At 40.0% G+C, this 20780-nt stretch overlaps 1 protein-coding gene across 1 annotated transcript in view; it reads left to right on the top strand.

Moving 5' to 3' along the window:
* Positions 1-20393, top strand: part of PSME3IP1 (proteasome activator subunit 3 interacting protein 1) — a 42187-nt gene extending 21794 nt beyond the window's left edge. Inside the window, exon 7 of the mRNA XM_082437008.1 lies at positions 20024-20393. Coding sequence (XP_082293134.1) covers positions 20024-20241 — 218 coding nt within the window. The 3' untranslated portion in view covers positions 20242-20393. The remainder of the gene's footprint in view (positions 1-20023) is intronic.
* The last annotated feature ends 387 nt before the right edge of the window (positions 20394-20780 follow it).

Below are 20780 nucleotides of genomic sequence, written 5' to 3'. Positions count from 1 at the left end.
ACACAGACACACACACACTACATCTTTATCCATTCCTCTATCGATGGACATTTAGGTTGTTTCCATGTCTTGGCTATTGTAAATAGTGCTGCTATGAATATAGAGGTGCATGTGTCTTTTTGAATTAGAGTTTTGTCTGGGTATATGCCCAGGAGTGGGATTGCTGGATAATATGGCAACTCAATTTTTTTTTTTTTAATTATTTGCTTTATTTATTTTAAAATTTTATTTATTTATTTATTTATTTATGGCTGTGTTGGGTCTTCGTTTCTGTGTGAGGGCCTTCTCCAGTTGCGGCACGTAGGGGCCACTCTTCATCGCGGCGTGCAGGCCTCTCACTATCGCGACCTCTCTTGTTGCGGAGCACAGGCTCCAGACGCGCAGGCTCAGCAATTGTGGCTCATGGGCCAAGTCGCTCCGCGGCATGTGGGATCTTCCCAGACCAGGGCTCGAACCCATGTCCCCTGCATTGGCAGGCAGACTCTCAACCACTGCACCACCAGGGAAGCCCGGCAACTCAATTTTTAGTTTTTTTGAGGAACCACCATACTGTTTTCCATAGTGGCTGCACCAATTTACATTCCCACCAACGGTGTAGGAAGGTTCCCTCTTCTCCACACCCTCTCCAGCATTTGTTATTTGTAGACTTTTTAATGATGGCTACTCTGACCAGTGTGAGGTGGTACCTCATTGTAGGTTTGATTTGTATTTCTCTAATAATTAGTGCTGTTGAGTATCTTTTCATGTCTGTATGCCTTCTTTGGAGAAATGTCTGTTTAGGTCTTCTGCCCGTTTTTGGATTGGGTTGTTTGTTTTTTTGTTGTTTGGTTGTATGAGCTGTTTGTATATTTTTGTAATTAGGCCCTTGTCCGTCACATCATTTGCAAACATTTTCTCCCAGTCCATAGGTTGTCTTTTTGTTTTATTTATGGTTTCCTTTGCTGTGCAAAAGCTTGTAAGTTTGATTAGGTCCCATTTTTTAAGTTTTGCTTTTATTTCTATTGCCTTGGGAGACTGACCTAAGAAAACATTGGTACGGTTTATGTCAGAGAGTGTTTTGCCTGTGTTTTCTTCTAAGAGCTTTATGGTGTCTTCTCTTATGTTTAATTCTTTAAGCCATTTTGAGTTTATTTTTGTGTATGGTGTGAGGGTGTGTCCTAACGTCATTGGCTCTAGGCACGCGGGCTTCAGTTGTTGTGGCGCACAGGCTCAGTTGTGGCGCGTGGGTTTAGTTGCTCCGAGGCATGTGGGATCTTCCCAGGCCAGGGCTCGAACCTGTGTCCCCTGCATTGGCAGGCGGATGCTCAACCACTGCACCACTAGGGAAGTCCCACATACTGATTTGAGTATGTTGAACCATCCTTGTGACCCTGGGATGAATCCAACTTGGTCGTGGTGTATGACCTTTTTTATGTATTTTTTGATTTGGTTTGCTAATATTTTGTTGAGAATTTTTGCGTCTATATTCATCACAGATATTCGCCTGTAACTTTCTTTTTTTTGTAGTGTCTTTGTCTGGTTTTGGTATCGGTGATGGTGGCTTCATAGAATGTCAACCCATTGGGAGTGTACCCTCCTCTTCAGTTTTTTGGAAGAGTTTGAGAAGGATCGCTATAAGTTCTTCTTTGTATGTTTGGTAGAATTCCCTAGTGAAGCCATTTGGTCCTGGACTTTTGTTTGTAGGGAGTTTTTTTTATTACAGATTCTATTTCATTTCTAGTGACCGGTCTGCTCAAGTTATCTATTTCTTCTTGATTCAGTTTTGGTGGCCTGTATGTTTGTAGGAAAGTTGTACATTTCTTCAAGGTTGTCAAATTTGTTGGCATATAATTGTTCACAGTATTCTCTTATGGTTTGTTGCACTTCTGTGATATCTGTTGTGATTTTTCCGCTTTCATTTCTTATTTTGTTTATTTGGGTCTTCTCTCTTTTCTTCTTGTCGAGCCCAACCAGAGGTTTGTCAATTTTGTTAACCGTTCAAAGAACCAGCTCTTGGTTTTATAGATTTTTTTCTATTGTTTTTTAAATTTCTATTTTATTTATTTACTCTCTCATCTTTCTTATCTCCTTCCTTCTGCTGACTTTAGGTTTTGTTTGTTCTTTTTTTTCTAATTCTTTTTGGTGGTGGGTTATGGTGTTTATTTGAGATTTTTCTTGTTTCTTAAAGAAGGCCCCTATATTGCTATGAACTTCCTTCTGAGAACTGCTTTTGCTGCATCCCATGGATTTTGTATGGTTGTGTTTTCATTGTCATTTGTCTCAAGGTATTGTTAAATTTCTTCTTTGGTTTCATTGTTGATCCATTGGTTTTTTAGTAGCATGTTTAGTCTCCATGTAATTGTTTTTTTGTTTTGTTTTGTTTCTTTTTCAGTGGTTGATTTTTGGTTTCATGCTATTGTGGTCAGAAAAGATGCTTGAAATAATTTTTATACTCTTAAATTTGTTTAGGCTTGTTTTGTGCCCAAGTCAGTCCTAGAGAATGTTCCACGTGCACTTGAAAGGAATGTGTATTCTGCTTTTTTTGGATGTAATGTCCTGAGTATATCAATTAAGTCTAACTGTTCTATTCTGTCATTTAGGATCTCTGTTGTTTTATTGATTTTTTGTCTCGAAGATCTGTCCATTGATACAAGTGGGGTGTTAAAGTCTCCTACTATTATTGTATTCCTGTCAGTTTCTCCCTTTATGTCTGTTAGTATATGTTTTATATATTTTGGTGCTCCTATGTTGGGTGCATATATGTTGACAAGTATAATATCCTCTCCTTATATCGATCCTTTTATCATTATATAGTGTCCTTCGTTATCTTTGTTTTAAAGTCTATTTTGTCTGATATGAGTATTGTGACCCTCGCTTTCTTGTCATATCTGTTTGCACGAAAGATCTTTTTCCATGCCCTCATTTTTAATCTATGTGTGTCCTTTGCCCTAAAGTGTGTCCCTTGTAAGCAGCATATTGTAGGCTCTAGTTTTTTTATCCAATCTGCCACTCTGTGTCGTTTTTTTTTTTTAATTTTTAAATTTTATTTTACTTTTTTTATACAGCAGGTTCTAGTTAGTCATCAGTTTTATACACATCAGTGTATACATGTCAATCACATTCGCCCAGTTCATCACACGACCATTCCCACCCCCTGCGGCTTTCCCCCCTTGGTGCCCGTACGTTTGTTCTCTACATCTGTGTCTCAACTTCTGTTCTGCAAACCGGTCATCTGTACCATTTTTCTAGGTTCCACATACATGCGTTAATATACGATATTTGTTTTTCTCTTTCTGACTTACTTCACTCTGTATGACAGTCTCTAGATCCATCCACGTCTCAACAAATGACTCAATTTCATTCCTTTTTATGGCTGAGTAATATTCCATTGTATATACGTGCCACATCTTCTTTATCCATTCGTCTGTCGATGGGCATGTAGGTTGCTTCCATGACCTGGCTATTGTAAATAGTGCTGCAATGAACACTGGGGTGCATGTGTCTTTTTGAATTATGGTTTTCTCTGGGTATATGCCCAGTAGTGGGATTGCTGGATCATATGGTAATTCTATTTTTAGTTTTTTAAGGAACCTCCATACTGTTCTCCATAGTAGCTGTATCAGCTTACGTTCCCACCAGCAGTGCAAGAGGGTTCCCTTTTCTCCACACACTCTCCAGCATTTGTTGTTTGTAGATTTTCTGATGATGCCCATTCTAACTGGTGTGAGGTGATACCTCATTGTAGTTTTGATTTGCATTTCTCTAATAATTAGTGATGTTGAGCAGCTTTTCATGTGCTTCTTGGCCATCTGTATGTCTTCTTTGGAGAAATGTCTATTTAGGTCTTCTGCCCATTTTTGGATTGGGTTGTTTGTTTCTTTAATATTGAGCTGAATGAGCTGTTTATATATTTTGGAGATTAATCCTTTGTTGATTCATTTGCAAATATTTTCTCCCATTCTGAGGGTTGCCTTTTCATCTTGTTTATGGTTTCCTTTGCTGTGCAAAAGCTTTGAAGTTTCATTAGGTCCCATTTGTTTATTTTTGTTTTTATTTCCATTACTCTAGGAGGTGAATCAAAAAAGATCTTGCTGTGATTTATATCAAAGAGTGTTCTTCCTATGTTTTCCTCTAAGAGTATTATAGTGTCCGGTCTTACATTTAGGTCTCTAATCCGTTTTGAGTTTATTTTTGTGTATGGAGTTAAGGAGTGTTCTAATTTCATTCTTTTACATGTAGCTGTCCAGTTTTCCCAGCACCACTTATTGAAGAGACTGTTTTTTCTCCATTGTATATCCTTGCCTCCTTTGTCATAGATTAGTTGACCATAGGTGCGTGGGTTTACCTCTGCACTTTCTATCTTGTTCCATTGATCTATGTTTCTGTTTTTGTGCCAGTACCATATTGTCTTGATTACTGGAGCTTTGTAGTATAGTCTGAAGTCAGGGAGTCTGATTCCTCCAGCTCCGTTTTTTCCCCTCAAGACTGCTTTGGCTATTCACGGTCTTTTGTGTCTCCATACAAATTTTAAGATTTTTTGTTCTAGTGTAAAAAATGCCATTGGCAATTTGATAGGGATTGCATTGAATCTGTAGGTTGCTTTGGGTAATATAGTCATTTTCACAATATTGATTCTTCCAATCCAAGAACATGGTATATCTCTCCATCTGTTGGTATCATCTTTAATTTCTTTCATCAGTGTCTTATAGTTTTCTGCATACAGGTCTTTTGTCTCCCTAGGTAGGTTTATTCCTAGGTATTTTATTCCTTTTGTTGCAGTGGTAAATGGCAGTGTTTCCTTAATTTCTCTTTCAGATTTTTCTTCATTAGTGTATAGGAATGCAAGAGATTTCTGTGCATTAATTTTGTATCCTGCAACGTTACCAAATTCATTGATTAGCTCTAGTAGTTTTCTGGTGGCATCTTTAGGATTCTCTATATATAGTATCATGTCATCTGCAAACAGTGACAGTTTTACTTCTTCTTTTCCAATTTGTATTCCTTTTATTTCTTTTTCTTCTCTGATTGCCATGGCTAGGACTTCCAAAACTGTGTTGAATAATAGTGGTGAGAGTGGACATCCTTGTCTTGTTCCTGATCTTAGAGGAAATGCTTTCAGTTTTTCACCATTGAGAGTGATGTTTGCTGTGGGTTTGTCATATATGACCTTTATTATGTTGAGGTAGGTTCCCTCTATGCCCACTTTCTGGAGAGTTTTTATCATAAATGGGTGTTGAATTTTGTCAAAAGCTTTTTCTGCATCTGTTGAGATGATCATATGGTTTTTATTCTTCAATTTGTTAATATGGTGTATCACATTGATTGATATGCGTATATTGAAGAATCCTTGCATCCCTGGGATAAATCCCACTTGATCATGGTGTATGATCCTTTTAATGTGTTGTTGGATTCCGTTTGCTAGTATTTTGTTGAGGATTTTTGCATCTATATTCATCAGTGATATTGGTCTGTAATTTTCTTTTTTTGTAGTGTCTTTGTCTGGTTTTGGTATCAGGGTGATGGTGGCCTCATAGAATGAGTTTGGGAGTGTTCCTTCCTCTGCAGTTTTTTGGGAGAGTTTGAGAAGGATGGGTGTTAGCTCTTCTCTAAATGTTTGATAGAATTCACCTGTGAAGCCATCTGGTCCTGGACTTTTGTTTGTTGGAAGATTTTTTTTTTTTTTTTTTGTTGGAAGATTTTTAATCACAGTTTCAATTTCATGACTTGTGATTGGTCTGTTCATATTTTCTGTTTCTTCCTGGTTCAGTCTTGGAAGGTTATACCTTTCTAAGAATTTGTCCATTTCTTCCAGGTTGTCCATTTCATTGGCATAGAGTTGCTTGTAGTAGTCTCTTAGGATGCTTTGTATTTCTGTGGTGTCTGTTGTAACTTCTCCTGTTTCATTTCTAATTTTATTGATTTGAGTCCTGTCCCTCTTTTTCTTGATGAGTCTGGCTAATGGTTTATCAATTTTGTTTATCTTCTCAAAGAACCAACTTTTAGTTCTATTGATCTTTTTCTTTTTTTTAACATCTTTATTGGAGTATAATTGCTTTACAATGGTGTGTTAGTTTCTGCTTTATAACAAAGTGAATCAGTTTTACATATACATATGTTCCCATATCTCTTCCCTCTTGCATCTCCCTCCCTCCCACCCTCCCCACCCCACACCTCTAGGTGGTCACAAAGCACAGAGCTGATCTCCCTGTGCTATGTATGCGGTTGCTTCCCAGTTCTGTTGATCTTTGCTGCTGTTTTCTTTGTTTCTGTTTCATTTATTTCTGCTCTGATTATGATTTCTTTTCTTTTGCTAACTTTGGGTTTTGTTTGTTCTTCTGTCTCTAGTTCCTTTAGGTGTAAGGTTAGATTGTTTACTTGAAATTTTTCTTGTTTCTTGAGGTAGGCTTGTATAGCTATAAACTTCCCTCTTAGAACTGCTTTTGCTGCATCCCATAGGTTTTGGATCATCGTGTTTTCATTGTCATTTGTCTCTAGGTATTTTTTGATTTCCTCTTTGATTTCTTTAGTGATCTCTTGGTTATTTAGTAACGTATTGTTCAGCCTCCATGTGTTTGTGTTTTTTACGGTTTTTTCCCTGTAATTGATTTCTAATCTCATAGCATTGTGGTCAGAAAAGATGGTTGATATGATTTCAATTTTCTTAAATTTACTGAGGCTTGATTTGTGACCCAAGATGTGATCTATCCTGGAGAATGTTCTGTGAGCACTTGAGAACAAAGTGTAATCTGCTGTTTTTGGATAGAATGTCCTATAAATATCAGTTAAACCCATCTGGTGTACTGTGTCATTTAAAGCTTCTGTTTCCTTATTTATTTTCATTTTGGTTGATCTGTCCATTGGTGTAAGTGAGGTGTTAAAGTCCCCCACTATTATTGTGTTACTGTTGATTTCCTCTTTTGCAGCTGTTAGCAGTTGCCTTATGTATTGAGGTGTTCCTATGTTGGGTGTGTATAGATTTATAATTGTTATACCTTCTTCTTGGATTGATCCCTTGATCATTATGTAGTGTCCTTCCTTCTCTCTTGTAACATTCTTAAATTTATTTATTTATTTATTTATTTATTTATTTATTTATTTATTTATGGCTGTGTTGGGTCTTCGTTTCTGTGCAAGGGCTTTCTCTAGTTGTGGCAAGCGGGGGCCACTCTTCATTGCGGTGCGCGGGCCTCTCACTATCATGGCCTCTCTTGTTGCAGAGCACAGGCTTCAGACGTGCAGGCTCAGTAGTTGTGGCTCACGGGCCTAGTTGCTCCACGGCATGTGGGATCTTCCCAGACCAGGACTCGAACCCGTGTCCCCTGCATTAGCAGGCAGATTCTCAACCACTATGCCACCAGGGAAGCGCTCTTGTTACATTCTTTATTTTAAAGTCTATTTTATCTGACATGAGTATTGCTACTCCAGCTTTCTTTTGATTTCCATTTGCATGGAATATCTTTTTCCATCCCCTCACTTTCAGTCTGTATGTGTCCCTAGGTCTGAAGTGGGTCTCTTGTAGACAGCATATATATGGGTCTTGTTTTTGTATCCATTCAGCATGCCTATGTCTTTTGGTTGGAGCATTTAATCCATTCACGTATAAGGCAATTATCGATATGTATGTTCCTATGACCATTTTATTAATTGTTTTGGGTTTGTTTTTTGTAGGTCCTTTTCTTCTCTTGTGTTTCCCACTTAGAGAAGTTCCTTTAGCATTTGTTGTAGAGCTGGTTTGGTGGTGCTGCATTCTCTTAGCTTTTGCTTGTCTGTAAAGCTTTTGATTTCTCTATTGAATCTGAATGAGATTCTTGCTGGGTAGAGTAATCTTGGTTGTAGGTTCTTCCCTTTCATCACTTTATCATGCCACTCCCTTCTGCCTTGTAGAGTTTCTGCTGAGAAATCAGCTGTTAACCTTATGGGAGTTCCCTTGTATGTTATTTGTCATTTTTCCCTTGCTGCTTTCAATAATTTTTCTTTGTCTTTAATTTTTGCCAATTTGATTACTATGTGTCTCGGCGTGTTTCTCCTTGGGTTTATCCTGTATGGGACTTGCTGCGTTTCGTGGACTTGGGTGGCTATTTCCTTTCCCATGTTAGGGAAGTTTTTGACTATAATTTCTTCAGATATTTTCTCTGGTCCTTTCTCTCTCTCTTCTCCTTCTGGGACCCCTATAATGCGAATGTTGTTGCATTTAATGTTGTCCCAGAGGTCTCTTAGGCTGTCTTCATTTCTTTTCATTCTTTTTTCTTTATTCTGCTCTGCAGCAGTGAATTCTACCATTCTGTCTTCCAGGTCACTTATCCGTTCTTCTGCTTAAGTTATTCTGCTATTGATTCCTTCCAGTGTAGTTTTCATTTCAGTTATTGTATTGTTCGTCTCTGTTTGTTTGTTCTTAAATTCTTCTAGGTCTTTTTAAAACATTTCTTGCATCTTCTCGATCTTTGCCTCCATTCTTTTTCCAAGGTCCTGGATCACCCTCACTATCATTATTCTGAATTCTTTTTCTGGAAGGTTCCCTATCTCCACTTCATTTAGTTGTTTTTCTGGGGTTTTATCTTGTTCCTTCATCTGGTACATAGCCCTCTGCCTTTTCATCTTGTCTATCTTTCTGTGAATGTGGTTTTTGTTCCACAGGCTGCAGGATTGTAGTTCTTCTTGTTTCTGCTGTCTGCCCTCTGGTGGATGAGGCTATCTAAGAGGCTTGTGCAGGTTTCCTGATGGGAGGGACTGGTGGTGGGTAGAGCTGACTGTTGCTCTGGTGGGCAGAGCTCAGTAAAACTTTAATCCGCTTGACTGTTGATGGGTGGGGCTGGGTTCCCTCCCTGTTCGTTGTTTGGCCTGAGACACCCAACACTGGAGCCTACCTGGGCTCTTTGGTGGGGCTAATGGCTGACTCTGGGAGGGCTCACGCCAAGGAGTACTTCCCAGAACTTGTGCTGCCAGTGTTCTTGTCCCCACGGTGAGCCACAGCCACCCCCGCCTCTGCAGGAGACCCTCCAACACTAGCAGATACGTCTGGTTTAGTCTTCCCTGGGTTCACTGCTCCTTCCCCTGGGTCCCAATGCACACAGTCCTTTTGTGTGTGCCCTCCAAGAGTGGAGTCTCTGTTTCCCCCAGTCCTGTCGAAGTCCTGCAATCAAATCCCACTGGCCTTCAAAGTCTGATTCTCTAGGAATTCCTCCTCCTGTTGCCAGACCCCCAGGTTGGGAAGCCTGATGTGGGGCTCAGAACCTTCACTCCAGTGGGTGGACTTCTGTGGTATAAGTGTTCTCCAGTCTGTGAGTCACCCACCCAGCAGTTATGGGATTTGATTTTGCTGTGATTGCACCCCTCCTACCGTCTCATTGTGGCTTCTCCTTTGTCTTTGGATGTGGGGTATCTTTTTTGGTGAGTTCCTGTGTCTTCCTGTCGATGATTGTCCAGCAGCTAGTTGTGATTCTGGTGTTCTCACTAGAGCGAGTGAGAGCACGTCCTTCTACTCCACCATCTTTGTTCAGGCTCCCTTATTTATTTTCAATTTGGATGATCACTGTGTCTTTTGATTGGAGAATTTAGTCCATTGACATTTAAGATAATTAATGATAGATATGTATTCATTGCCATTTTAAACCTTGTCTTCCTGTTGATTTTATATTTCTTCTTTGTCTCTCTTTGTTTTTCCTTTTGTGGTTTGATGATTTTCTTTTGTATTATGCTTATGTTCTTTTTGGTTTTCGTGAATCTATTGTATGTTTTTGATTTGTGGTTGCCCTGTTTTTCAAGTATGTTAACCCCTTCCTATATCTGCTTGCTTTAGACTGGTAGTTATATAGGCCCAAAAACATTCTAGGAAAAAAAAAAAAAAAATCTACATTTTCGTACTCTCCTCCCCCACATATTATGATTTTAACGTCCTCTTTTGCATCTTCATGTTCATCCTTTTGCTGTTCATTGTGGTTATCATCACTTCCACAGAAATTTTTTGATTTTTTTTTTTAATCTGTGTACTGTCTTATTTATGTGATTTACTTTCCAGTTGTGATTTTCTCTTTCCTATAGATTTTTACGACTTTGTATTTAGAGAAGACCTTTCAATATTTCCTTTAGGATAGGTTCAGTATTTCCGTATTCTTTTAGTTTTTACTTGTCTGAGAAATTCTTTTTCTCTCCCTCTGTTCTAAATGATAATCTTGCTGGGTAGAGTATCCTAGGTTGCAGATTTTTCCCTTTCAGGACTTTGAGTATATCTTCCCATTCCCTTCTGGCCTGCAGTGTTTCTGTAGAGATATCAGCTGGTACCCTTATGGGTGTTCCCTTGTGATTCTGTGTTTTTCTCTTGCTGTCTTTAGAATCGTCTCTTTAACTTTTGCCATTTTTATTATAATATGTCTTGGTGTAGGTCTGTTTGGGTTTACCTTGTTCAGGATCCTCTGTGCTTTCTGTATCTGGATATCTGTTTCCTTCTTTAGGTTTGGGAAGTTTTCAGCTGTTATTTCTTCATTTTCAATCCCCTTTTCTCTTTCTTCTTCTTATGGGATCCCTATTATGCATAGGTTGGCACGCTTTATATTATCCCATAGGTCTCATATTTTTTTCATTTTTTTTTTTCATTTGGGTTTTTGTCTCCTGTTCTAATTGGGTGATATTCATTATTCTATCTTCTAGATCACTTATTCGTTCTTTTGCATTATTCATTCTACTATTCATAGCCTTTCAGCTTTCATCTCTTCAAGTGAATTCTCTAATTTTTCTTTGCTCCTCCTTATAGTTTCTAGTTCCTTTTTATAGTAATCTGCATTTCTATTGATAACCTTTCTTAATTCCTTCAGTATTTTCATTATCTCCTTTTTGAATTTGGTGTCTATTAGACTGAAGATGTCTGTTTCATTGTTTATTCTTTCAGGGGAATTCTCTTGATCTTTTCATTGGGAGTTGCTCCCCTGCTTCTGCATTTTACTTATATTTCTCTTGCTCTATGAGTTTAGGAGAAACAATTATCTACTGTGGTCTTTGAGGGCTATTTTTATGTGGGAACATCCCTGTGTAGCCTCTGTGGGTTTAATATTTTTTGGTGTGAGGGCTGCTTTTAGTTTGGATGCCTGCCACCTCTTTTCTCAGTGTATGCAGGCCATTATCCCCTTGCTAGGAGGTGTGACTGATGTTGTGGTAATTAAGAGCCTGCACTGGCTATTGAGCGGGGCCTCCTCTTTGCTCTGTGGTTGTCACTGCCCTGTCCAGGGCAGGGCCTGATCCCTGGTTGTTGGAGTAGAAGCCCCCAGCTCCATTTCTGAGCTGTGTTTCTGATCTGTGGTGCGAGGTAAGCGGGATTGGAGTGCTCCCACTGGGAGAGGAGCCACTGAGTATTCCTCCGCTGGAGCCGTTCACCTGTGAGTGTGCTCTGTTGTGTCACCTTTCACCCGTTGTGTGGGCTCACAGAGTACACTGTTGTTGGCACTGCCCTAGGCCCCACCTCAGTTGTGGGTATGCTGGCAGTTGGCCCTGGTGCCTCTCAGACTTTGTTTTCACAAGGCCACCAGTGCAGATCCACTGAAGTCGCGTCCCAGGACTGCAGTAGTTGCACACCTGGACCCGCTATGGGAGCTATGGAGGCAGCTCAGACCCTGGCCTGGACCAACCCCTGTGTGTACGCGCCCTCAAAGCCCATAGCTGTTAAGGCCAGACCTGTCCCAGCCACGGGAGCACCAGTTGTCCGTTCACATGTTCCGCAGGCACTGAATTCACAAAGCTGGCAGTGTAGGCGTAAATCTGCGGTTTGCACAGCCGTGGGGAGAGATTTCAGCTCTGCTTCCTAAGTTGCACGACCCCTGGGGCTCAGCTGTGATTTCAGCCCCATCTCTGCGTGTGGGCAACCCACTGGTGTCTGTTCCCAAGACCGCTGAGGCAGCGGCCGGAGCATGCGAGCCTGCTCTGGCGGGAGGGGGCCGGAGCAGCTTGGGTGCATGAGCTGGCCTGGGCTGGGGCCCCGCATGGAGCCCGAGGAAGCAGGAGACGGCAAGTGGGGAAAGAGACTGCAGTGTTGGCCCCACCCCTCCCTTTTGCATTGCCACTTAACAATGGCGCTTCGCTTCTGTGGCAGCCCAGGGTTCTGCCATGAACACTCCTGGTTGCAGCACCCCACACTCCAGCCCCTTCAGGCTGTCTCTGCACAGCCCCCAACAGTCCTCTCCCCAGGTCTGTCCTCTAAACCCTGTGTTCCAGCACCCAGCCCCTGCCCATACCAGTGGACATGCCTCTCAGGCTGGGGTGTGCAGAGTGGTGACACAGATTGTCTGTGTAGGTCTCTCTCTGTCCTGCCTGCCACTAACTAGTTGTTGCGCTCTCCCTCTGAGCCTCTGAAGCTTCTTTTTTGTCCCAGCTGATCTCCCCGCCCATGAGGGGACTTCCGAGGGTGTAGGAACCTCTACTCTCCTTCAGCTCCCTCCCAGGGTTGCCAGACCCGTCCCACTTTCTCTCTCTCTTTTTTTTTTTCCTTTTGTCCTACCTGGTTACATGGAGATCTTTTTTGTCCTTTCAGGTGTTTGAGGTCTTCTGCTAGTGTTCAGTAGGTGTTCTATGAGAACTGTTCCATTTGTAGATGTATTCTTGATATATCTGTGGGAAGAGGTGAGTTCCACATCCTGCTACTCCACCATTTTTATTCCGATCCGACAATTGGTTTTTTTAAAAACTTAGTATCCAAGGAAGGATTAGACATTGTATTTGGCTTATATGGCTTAAAAAAATGATTGAGATATAATTCACATACCATAAAATTCACCCTTTTAAAGGATACAGTTCAGTGGTTTTTAGTATGTTCAGAAGAATCTGTATTTATCACCACTATCTAATTCCAGAACATTTTCATCACCGCAAAAAGAAGCTCCGTGCCCATTAGCAGTTATTCCCCATTCTTCCCTCTCCACAGCCACCAGCAACCACCAATCAACTTCTGTCTCTATGGATTTGCCTTTTCTGGACACTTTTTATAAATGAAATCACGCAATATAGGGCCTTTTGTGTCTGACTTCTTTTCACGTAACATAATGTTTTCATAGTTCATGTTGTGGCATGTAGTAGTACTTTTTACAGCTGAATAATATCCCATTTTATGGTATGCCACCTTTTTGTCCACTCATCAATTGATGAACATTTGGGTTGTTTCCACGTTTGGGCTGTTACAAACCATGCTGCTGTGAACATTCATATCCAAGTTTTTGTGTGAAAAACTGTTTTCAGTTCTCTTGGGTATATACCTAAGAGTGGAATTGCTGGGTCATACAGTAAACCTATGTTTAACTTTTTGAGGAACTGCCACACTGTTTTCCACTGTAGCTGCACCATTTTTATATTCTACCAGCAGTATATGAGGGTTTCAGTTTCTTTACATCCTTATCAACAGTTGTTATTGTGTTTCTTATATCCATCCATTGGGTGTGAAGTGATACTTTATTGTGGTTCTGATTGGGGTTTCCCTAATGACTAATGATGTTGGCATTGTGTACTTAATGGCCATTTGTTTATCTTCTTTAGAGAAATACCTACTCATATCCTGAGCCTGTTTTAAAATTGGGTTATTTGTCTTTTTATTTTTGAGTTGTAAGTGTTCTTTATATGTTCTGGATGCTAGACACTTGTCAGATAGATGATTTATAAATATTGTCTCTTTCTGTGGGTTGTACTTTTACTTTCTTGATAGTGTTCTTTGGAGCACAAAAGTTTTACATTTTTTTTTTTCATTATTTATTTTTTCTGGGTAAACTGCACTCTTTTTTTAAAAAATATTTATTTATTTATATATATTTTTAACATCTTTATTGGATTATAATTGCTTTACAATGGTGTGTTAGTTTCTGCTTTATAACAAAGTGAATCAGCTATACATATATATATATCCCCATATCTCCTCCCTCTTGTGTCTCCCTCCCACCCTCCCTATCCCGCCTCTCTAGGTGGTCACAAAGCACCAAGCTGATCTCCCTGTGCTATGCTTCTGCTTCCCACTAGCTATCTATTTTACATTTGGTAGCGTATATATGTCCAAGCCACTCTCTCACTTCGTCCCAACTTACCCTTCCCCCACCCCGTGTCCTCAAGTCCATTCTCTATGTCTGCATCTTTATTCCTGCCCTGCTCCTAGGTTCTTCAGAACCCTTTTTTTTTTTTTCTAGATTCTATATATATGTGTTAGCATACGGTATTTCTTTTTCTCTTTCTGACTTACTTCACTCTGTATGACAGACTCTAGGTCCATCCACCTCACTACAGATAACTCAATTTCATTTCTTTTTATGGCTGAGTAATATTCCATTGTATATATGTGCCACATCTTCTTTATCCATTTATCTGTCAATGGACACTTAGGTTGCTTCCATGTCCTGGCTATTGTAAATAGAACTGCAATGAACATTGTGGTACATGACTCTTTTTGAATTATGGTTTTCTCAGGGTATATGCCCAGTAGTGGGATTGCTGGGTTGTACGGGAGTTCTATTTTTAGTTTCTTAAGGAACCTCCATACGTTCTCCATAGTGGCTGTATCAGTTTACATTCCCACCAACAGTGCAAGAGGGTTCCTTTTTCTCCACACCCTCTCAGCATTTATTGTTTGTAGATTTTTTGATGATGGCTATTCTGACTGGTGTGAGGTGATACCTCATTGTAGTTTTGATTTACATTTCTCTAATGATTAGTGATGTTGAGCATCCTTTCATGTGTTTGTTGGCAGTCTGTATATCTTCTTTGGAGAAATGTCTATTTAGGTCTTCTGCCCATTTTTGGATTGGGTTGTTTGTTTTTTTGGCATTGAGCTTCATGAGCTGCTTGTAAATTTTGGAGATTAATCCTTTGTCAGTTGCTTCGTTTGCAAATATTTTCTCCCATTCTGAGGGTTGTCGTTTTGTCTTTTTATGGTTTCCTTTGCTATGCAAAAGCTTTTAAGTTTCATTAGGTCCCATTTTTTAATTTTTGTTTTTATTTCCATTTCTCTAGGAGGTGGGTCAAAAAGGATCTTGCTGTGATTTATGTCATAGAGTATTCTGCCTATGTTTTCCTCTAAGAGTTTTATAGCGTCTGGCCTTACATTTAGGTCTTTAATCCATTTTGAGTTTGTTTTTGTGTATGGTGTTAAGGAGTGTTCTAATTTCGTTCTTTTACATGTAGCTGTCCAGTTTCCCCAGCACCACTTATTGAAGAGGCTGTCTTTCTCCATTGTATATTCTTGCCTCCTTTATCAAAAATAAGGTCACCATATGTGCATGGGTTTATCTCTGGGCTTTTTATCCTGTTCCATTGATCTATACTTCTGTTTTTGTGTCAGTACCATACTGTCTTGATTACTGTAGCTTTGTAGTTTAGTCTGAAGTCCAGGAGCCTGATTCTTCCAGCTCCGTTTTTCTTTCTCAAGATTGCTTTTGCTATTCAGGGTCTTTTGTGTTTCCGTACAAATTGTGAAATTTTTTGTTCTAGTTCTGTGAAAAATGCCAGTGGTAGTTTGATAGGGATTGCATTGAATCTGTAGATTGCTTTGGGTAGTATAGTCATTATCACAATGTTGATTCTTCCAATCCAAGGTTTTACATTTTGATGACGTCAATTTATTTTTTCTTTGGTTGCTTGTACTTTAAGTGTCATATCTAAGAAACAGTTGCCTAATTCATGGTCATGAAGATTTACGCTTACATTTTTTTTTAAAGAGTTTTATACTTACATTTTGATCTTTGACCCATTTTGTGTTAATTTTTTGACTCAATAATTTGTTGAAAGGACTGTTTTTTCTCCCACTGAATTGTCATGACACTTTGTTGAAAATCAGTTGAACAGCATGTTTGGGTTTATTTCTGGACTCACTTTTCTCTTCCATTGATTTGTATGTCTATCCTTATGCCATCACCACACAGTTTTGTTTTCGTTTGTTTGTTTCTGTTTTGTTTTATTTTTTGGCCATGCTGCACGGCTTGTGGGATCTTAGTTCCCCGACCAGAGATTGAACCCAGGCCCTTGGCAGTGAGAGCACAGAGTCCTAACCACGGGACTGCCAGGGAATTCCCTACCACACAGTTTTGATCATTCTAGCTTTGTAGTAGGTTTTGAAACCAGGAAGTGTCAGTCTTTCAAGTTTGTTCTTTTTCAATATTGTTTTGCTATTTGAGGTCCCTTGCATTTCCATATGAATTTTGGGATCCACTTGTCAATTCAGGCAGCTGGGATTTTGATAGGGATTGCTTGAATCTGTTGATCAGTTTGGGAAAATTGCCATTTTATGGCATCTTAACAGTAGGCTAATCTGTCTTTTAAGTCTCATTTAACCTATGGGTTCTTCCTCTTTCTTAATTTATTTTTTGTTTCCTTTATATTTTACTTGTGAAGAAACTGGGCCTCTGCCCTGTGGAGTTTCCCGCACTCTAGATTTTGCTAATTGCATCCCCATGGGATTCCTTTATAGCCTGTGTTTCCTATAAAATGGTAATTAGGTCTAGAGCTTGGTCAATTCACGTTGATTTTTTGGCAAGATTTACTTCATATGTTGTTTTGCATTTCCTATCATCATCATTATTTTAATTAACATACTCTTCTGTTCATTGCTTACTTACCTTGGGAATCATAGCATACCTGTGCATAAAGAGCTTCTTCATTCCTTTTTAAGGCTGTGTAGTAATCCATTGTATGGTTGTACCATAGTATATTTATTTCGTTTTTTATTGATGAACATTTAGATTGTTTCCATTCTTTCTCTATTATGATGTTTCATTAAATAACCCTGTACATGCATCATTTTTCACATTCACAATATGTCAGGTTAAATACTTAGAAGTAGAATTATTGAGTCAGATATACATTTGTAACTTAGAAAAATATTGCCAAATTGCCCTGCTAAGAAGTTATTCCAGTTTACATTCCCATCAGCAGTGTAACAGTTCCATTTAACTGGGATCTTTTTAATATATAAAAAACTTGTTAAACTGTGGCTGCTTAAATAGGATAAGTATATACTGTGTGTGCACACATACACAGAGGTATATAAAACTTCATAGAAATCTAAAATATATTTCAACTAGTTACCTAGTAGCCCTGTATCTGGTGCTTATTCCCTAATAGGAATTATGTATATCAATTAATGGAAAGGGAAACTTGTATGGCTGCTTTAAATTCTCTCAGGCAGACACTTGTATTTAAGAGCCATCTTATTTTTGTCATTCTGAATCCCTCCATTCTTATAGCAGAAACTGGACAAGAAATATCTTTTGCTAGGAGCTAAGGCCCCACGAGAAGACTATCCCCTGAAGCTTCTGTTAGAGTCTTGACCTCGGCAGTAGAAGACTTGCCCCTTTAGTCCCCCAGAAGATAGCTCTGTAGTCCTTACGGAGATTCAGGCTTCCCCCACTGGAGGCTCTGACTTAATCTCTGAGCAGAGCCAGTGAACACACAAGTTGGTCCCATCTACTCTCAAGTCACGCATCTGTCTGAATCCCAAGAACATTCTCCATTAGTAATTTTCAATGTTAATTTGGTATGACAGTGTGGTCCTGCAAACGCAGAAGTTGGCAGGAAACTTCACCAAATGGGCGAGATCAGAGGGCACCATTTTGTTCTCTGTGGGCAGTTAACTGCTTTTGTTTTTTTTTTTTTTTAAGTCTTTATTGAGTTTGTTACAATATTTTATGTTTTGATTTTTTGGCCCCGAGGCATGTGGGATCTTAGTTCTCTGACCAGGGATCGAACCTGTACCTCCTACACTGGAAGGCAAAGTCTTAACCACTGGACTGCCAGGGAAGTCCCAGTTAACTGCTTTTGGAATGAAATTTGTTAGAGTTGCAATCTCTTTTCTTTCTTGAAACTTCCTAGATAATTGGGAGATTTGGTCCTTTTGCTTAAACTCTGCTAATGCCCCTGTGGTCCAGATTCCTTTGGTTACATTTCTGTGGCTGGCTTCCATCCTTCCCTTAGGCCGGCTCTAGTCCTCCACAGGTATTCTGAACTTGATCTTTCTTTTCTAAGATAGACCCTAAAATTAAATTCACCCTTGAAATACTTAATAAAAGGACACATTTCACTGAATAACTTCACATAAATTACTTTTCTAAGTAACTGATTCATACCCTTATGATATCAGGGTTTTGTTTTGTTTTGTTTTTAAACAACCCAATTTTTCTCACAGAATACTGAAAGTATCCTTGTATGTGTGAAAATAGTAATACAATGAATGTTCAGGTAATGAATGGTTTATAATTTGATGTTATGTCCCAAATTTTCACATTCCCCCCACCCCCACTCCCACCCCCAAAATTTAGCCATTTGCAGTGAAACTCTGTTACGCATTTTCCTGCATTCTCACACATTGTGAATGTTGGCCTGCTCTGTGCCAGGCCCTCTGCTCTATGCCCAGGGGATGGGATAGAGAAGAAGGAGCCCTTGCCCTCCAGAGACTTACAGTCTGAGGAGAATATGGATGAGGAGAATATGGATAAGGAGAAGATAGCCATTAGGACTGTCAGTCTTCTACAGCCTTCCTGGCTGTAATACAGGGATTACAGAGGTAAGAGGGGGGCTGTTCCTTCTGAATTAAATGGCCTAGGATACTCTTTGAATTGTGGCATTTGGCTTTCTTAAAAATTGTCTAAATAGGCAGTTATATGCACCCAATAGTAAATTGAAAAGGGACACAAGAGTGTGGAATAAAAAGTTGTCTCCCCTGGTCCTCAGCCACTCAATTGCTCTCCCCAGAGCAGCCACTGTTACCAGTTTTTAATGTATTTTTTCATACATTATCATGCATATTTAATGTCCCCCACGCCCCCCAGATTATAACTTGTACTCACCCTGCCTCTTTCATTTAACACATGGTATCTTAGAGATCATTCAATACCAGTACACACACAGATGCTTTATTCTTCTTAATGGCTGAATACTAGTCCATTACACTGGTCCTCTATCAATGAACCTTTTGGTTTCTACTCTCAACAGTGCTGCATGAACATCATTTAAGTGTGAAGGACTTAGCCAAATAGTCCTACATTCCCTCAGCAACATATATAGATGCGTATTCCTCCGTATATATTGTTTATTCTATGTTTAAAAGTCATTTGTTTCTTTTTCTGTGAACTATTCGTGTCTTCTGTCTACTTTTCTGTTCAGTTGTTGGTTTGTTGTTGGGTTTGGAAGAACTCTTTGTATCGTAAAGAAATTAGCTTTTGTGATACTTATTGTAAATATTTGCCTGTTTTCTTGTAGCCTTTGTTACCTCTTGTAGCCTCTGCAATCATTGTGAGCTCTCACTTTTCTACATCTCCATGTTTTCACATTACTTATCTTTAGCAGCTTCCTTTCCCCTTATTATTACTTCCTGTATAAGCAAATAAACTATGTGTACTGGCTGTTGGAGATCTCTTTGCTTCTCAGTGATATTTTTTACTTACTCCTGATTTCATATACTTGGAACCATGTATCCTTTTCACATTTACGTGAAGTGTTAGGGGTTTGTTAAGGCAAAACCCTAGAAGGTAATATGCTTGTCAGCCTGATACAGTGTTTGAATTCCAACCCTTACTCTACAGTGAGCTCTGGGATCATTTTAGTACATTATCTTTTGATTCAAATTTAGTTTAATGTTTTCTACTCTAAGTGGCCTTTAACCTTAGCTGGGTTTTGGACCTCCCTCATCATCAAAATGGGGGATCCCTATATACCAGGTTGTTGTAGTGATTAAATGAGGCTGGAAACAGGGAAGAAGAAGGGATGGAGGAGAGTCCTTAACTTTTCCTCTAACCTTCAAGTTCTGTGTTTTCTAGGTTGAGGCTTTCTGTCATGGAGGTTCTGCTGTGACTCTGGGTTTCCTGGGGCGAAAAGAGCCCCAGCTACTTGGTGATATTCTGCATGGTCTTTAAATGATCTCTGCTGTGGCTTCAGTTTTCTCAGTTGTAAACTAGGAACATTAAGATGAAGATGATGATAGTGTCGACTGCATAGGGTTGTTTTGAGGCTTCCAACATAAAGCCCTCTACACATGGAAAGCACACCATCACCTTTGGAAAAGGGTGATGAAGTAACAGTCCTGCCTCCTTTTTTGCAGAAGCCCCGTCCTGCGTGTCTCTTGGAAGCACATCTCTGAGTGGTCCCTCCATCCACTGCCCCTCCGCTGCCGTCTGTATCGGCATCCTCCCAGGTTTGGGCGCCTACTCTGGGAGCAGCGACTCTGAGTCCAGCTCAGACAGCGAAGGCACCATCAATGCCACCGGCAAGATCGTCTCCTCCATCTTCCGAACCAACACCTTCCTCGAGGCCCCCTAATTCCTCTGTTCTTACCGCAGGGAGCTCCTCCCCAAGAGTAGACTGGACAGTTTATTCTGCCTACAGGCATTGCCTCCCACAGAAAAGTCCTTTGCCTGCTCCCTGTGCACACCATGACATTTTTAACCTCATCTAAAAATGTCCAGAATCCACTTGTGGCCCGACTTGTGTTTGTTTTCTCTTTCTACTCCAGTACAGATGCCCAAACCTGTCCCACGGCTTCTGTCCTCACTGATTTAGTAGGGCAGAGGTCAGGGCCCAGCAGAAATTCCACTAAAAATGCCCTGGGAAGATAGGTACCAAGCAGCTTGCAAAGGGTTTGGGTTCTGTTGCTTTCTTGTTTTTTTGTTTTTTGTTTCTTTTTTTTTCCTTTCCCAACACCACAAAGAAGCAAGGACAGTTATTGAACAGGTATCATTTAAACATTCTATTCTAGACGAAGGCGCCGTTTGACTATACTGTGTTGTGGAGTGTGCAGGGGGGAGAGAAGGTCCCAGGTGATGGAATGGCGCACTGCCCTGGAACTAACCTATTCTTGA

Source organism: Balaenoptera physalus, assembly GCF_965194825.1.
Source record: "Balaenoptera physalus genome assembly, chromosome: 19".
Lineage (NCBI taxonomy): Eukaryota > Metazoa > Chordata > Mammalia > Artiodactyla > Balaenopteridae > Balaenoptera > Balaenoptera physalus.
The sequence above is the reverse complement of the archived record's forward strand: the minus strand, read 5'-3'. Positions and strand labels throughout refer to the sequence as shown.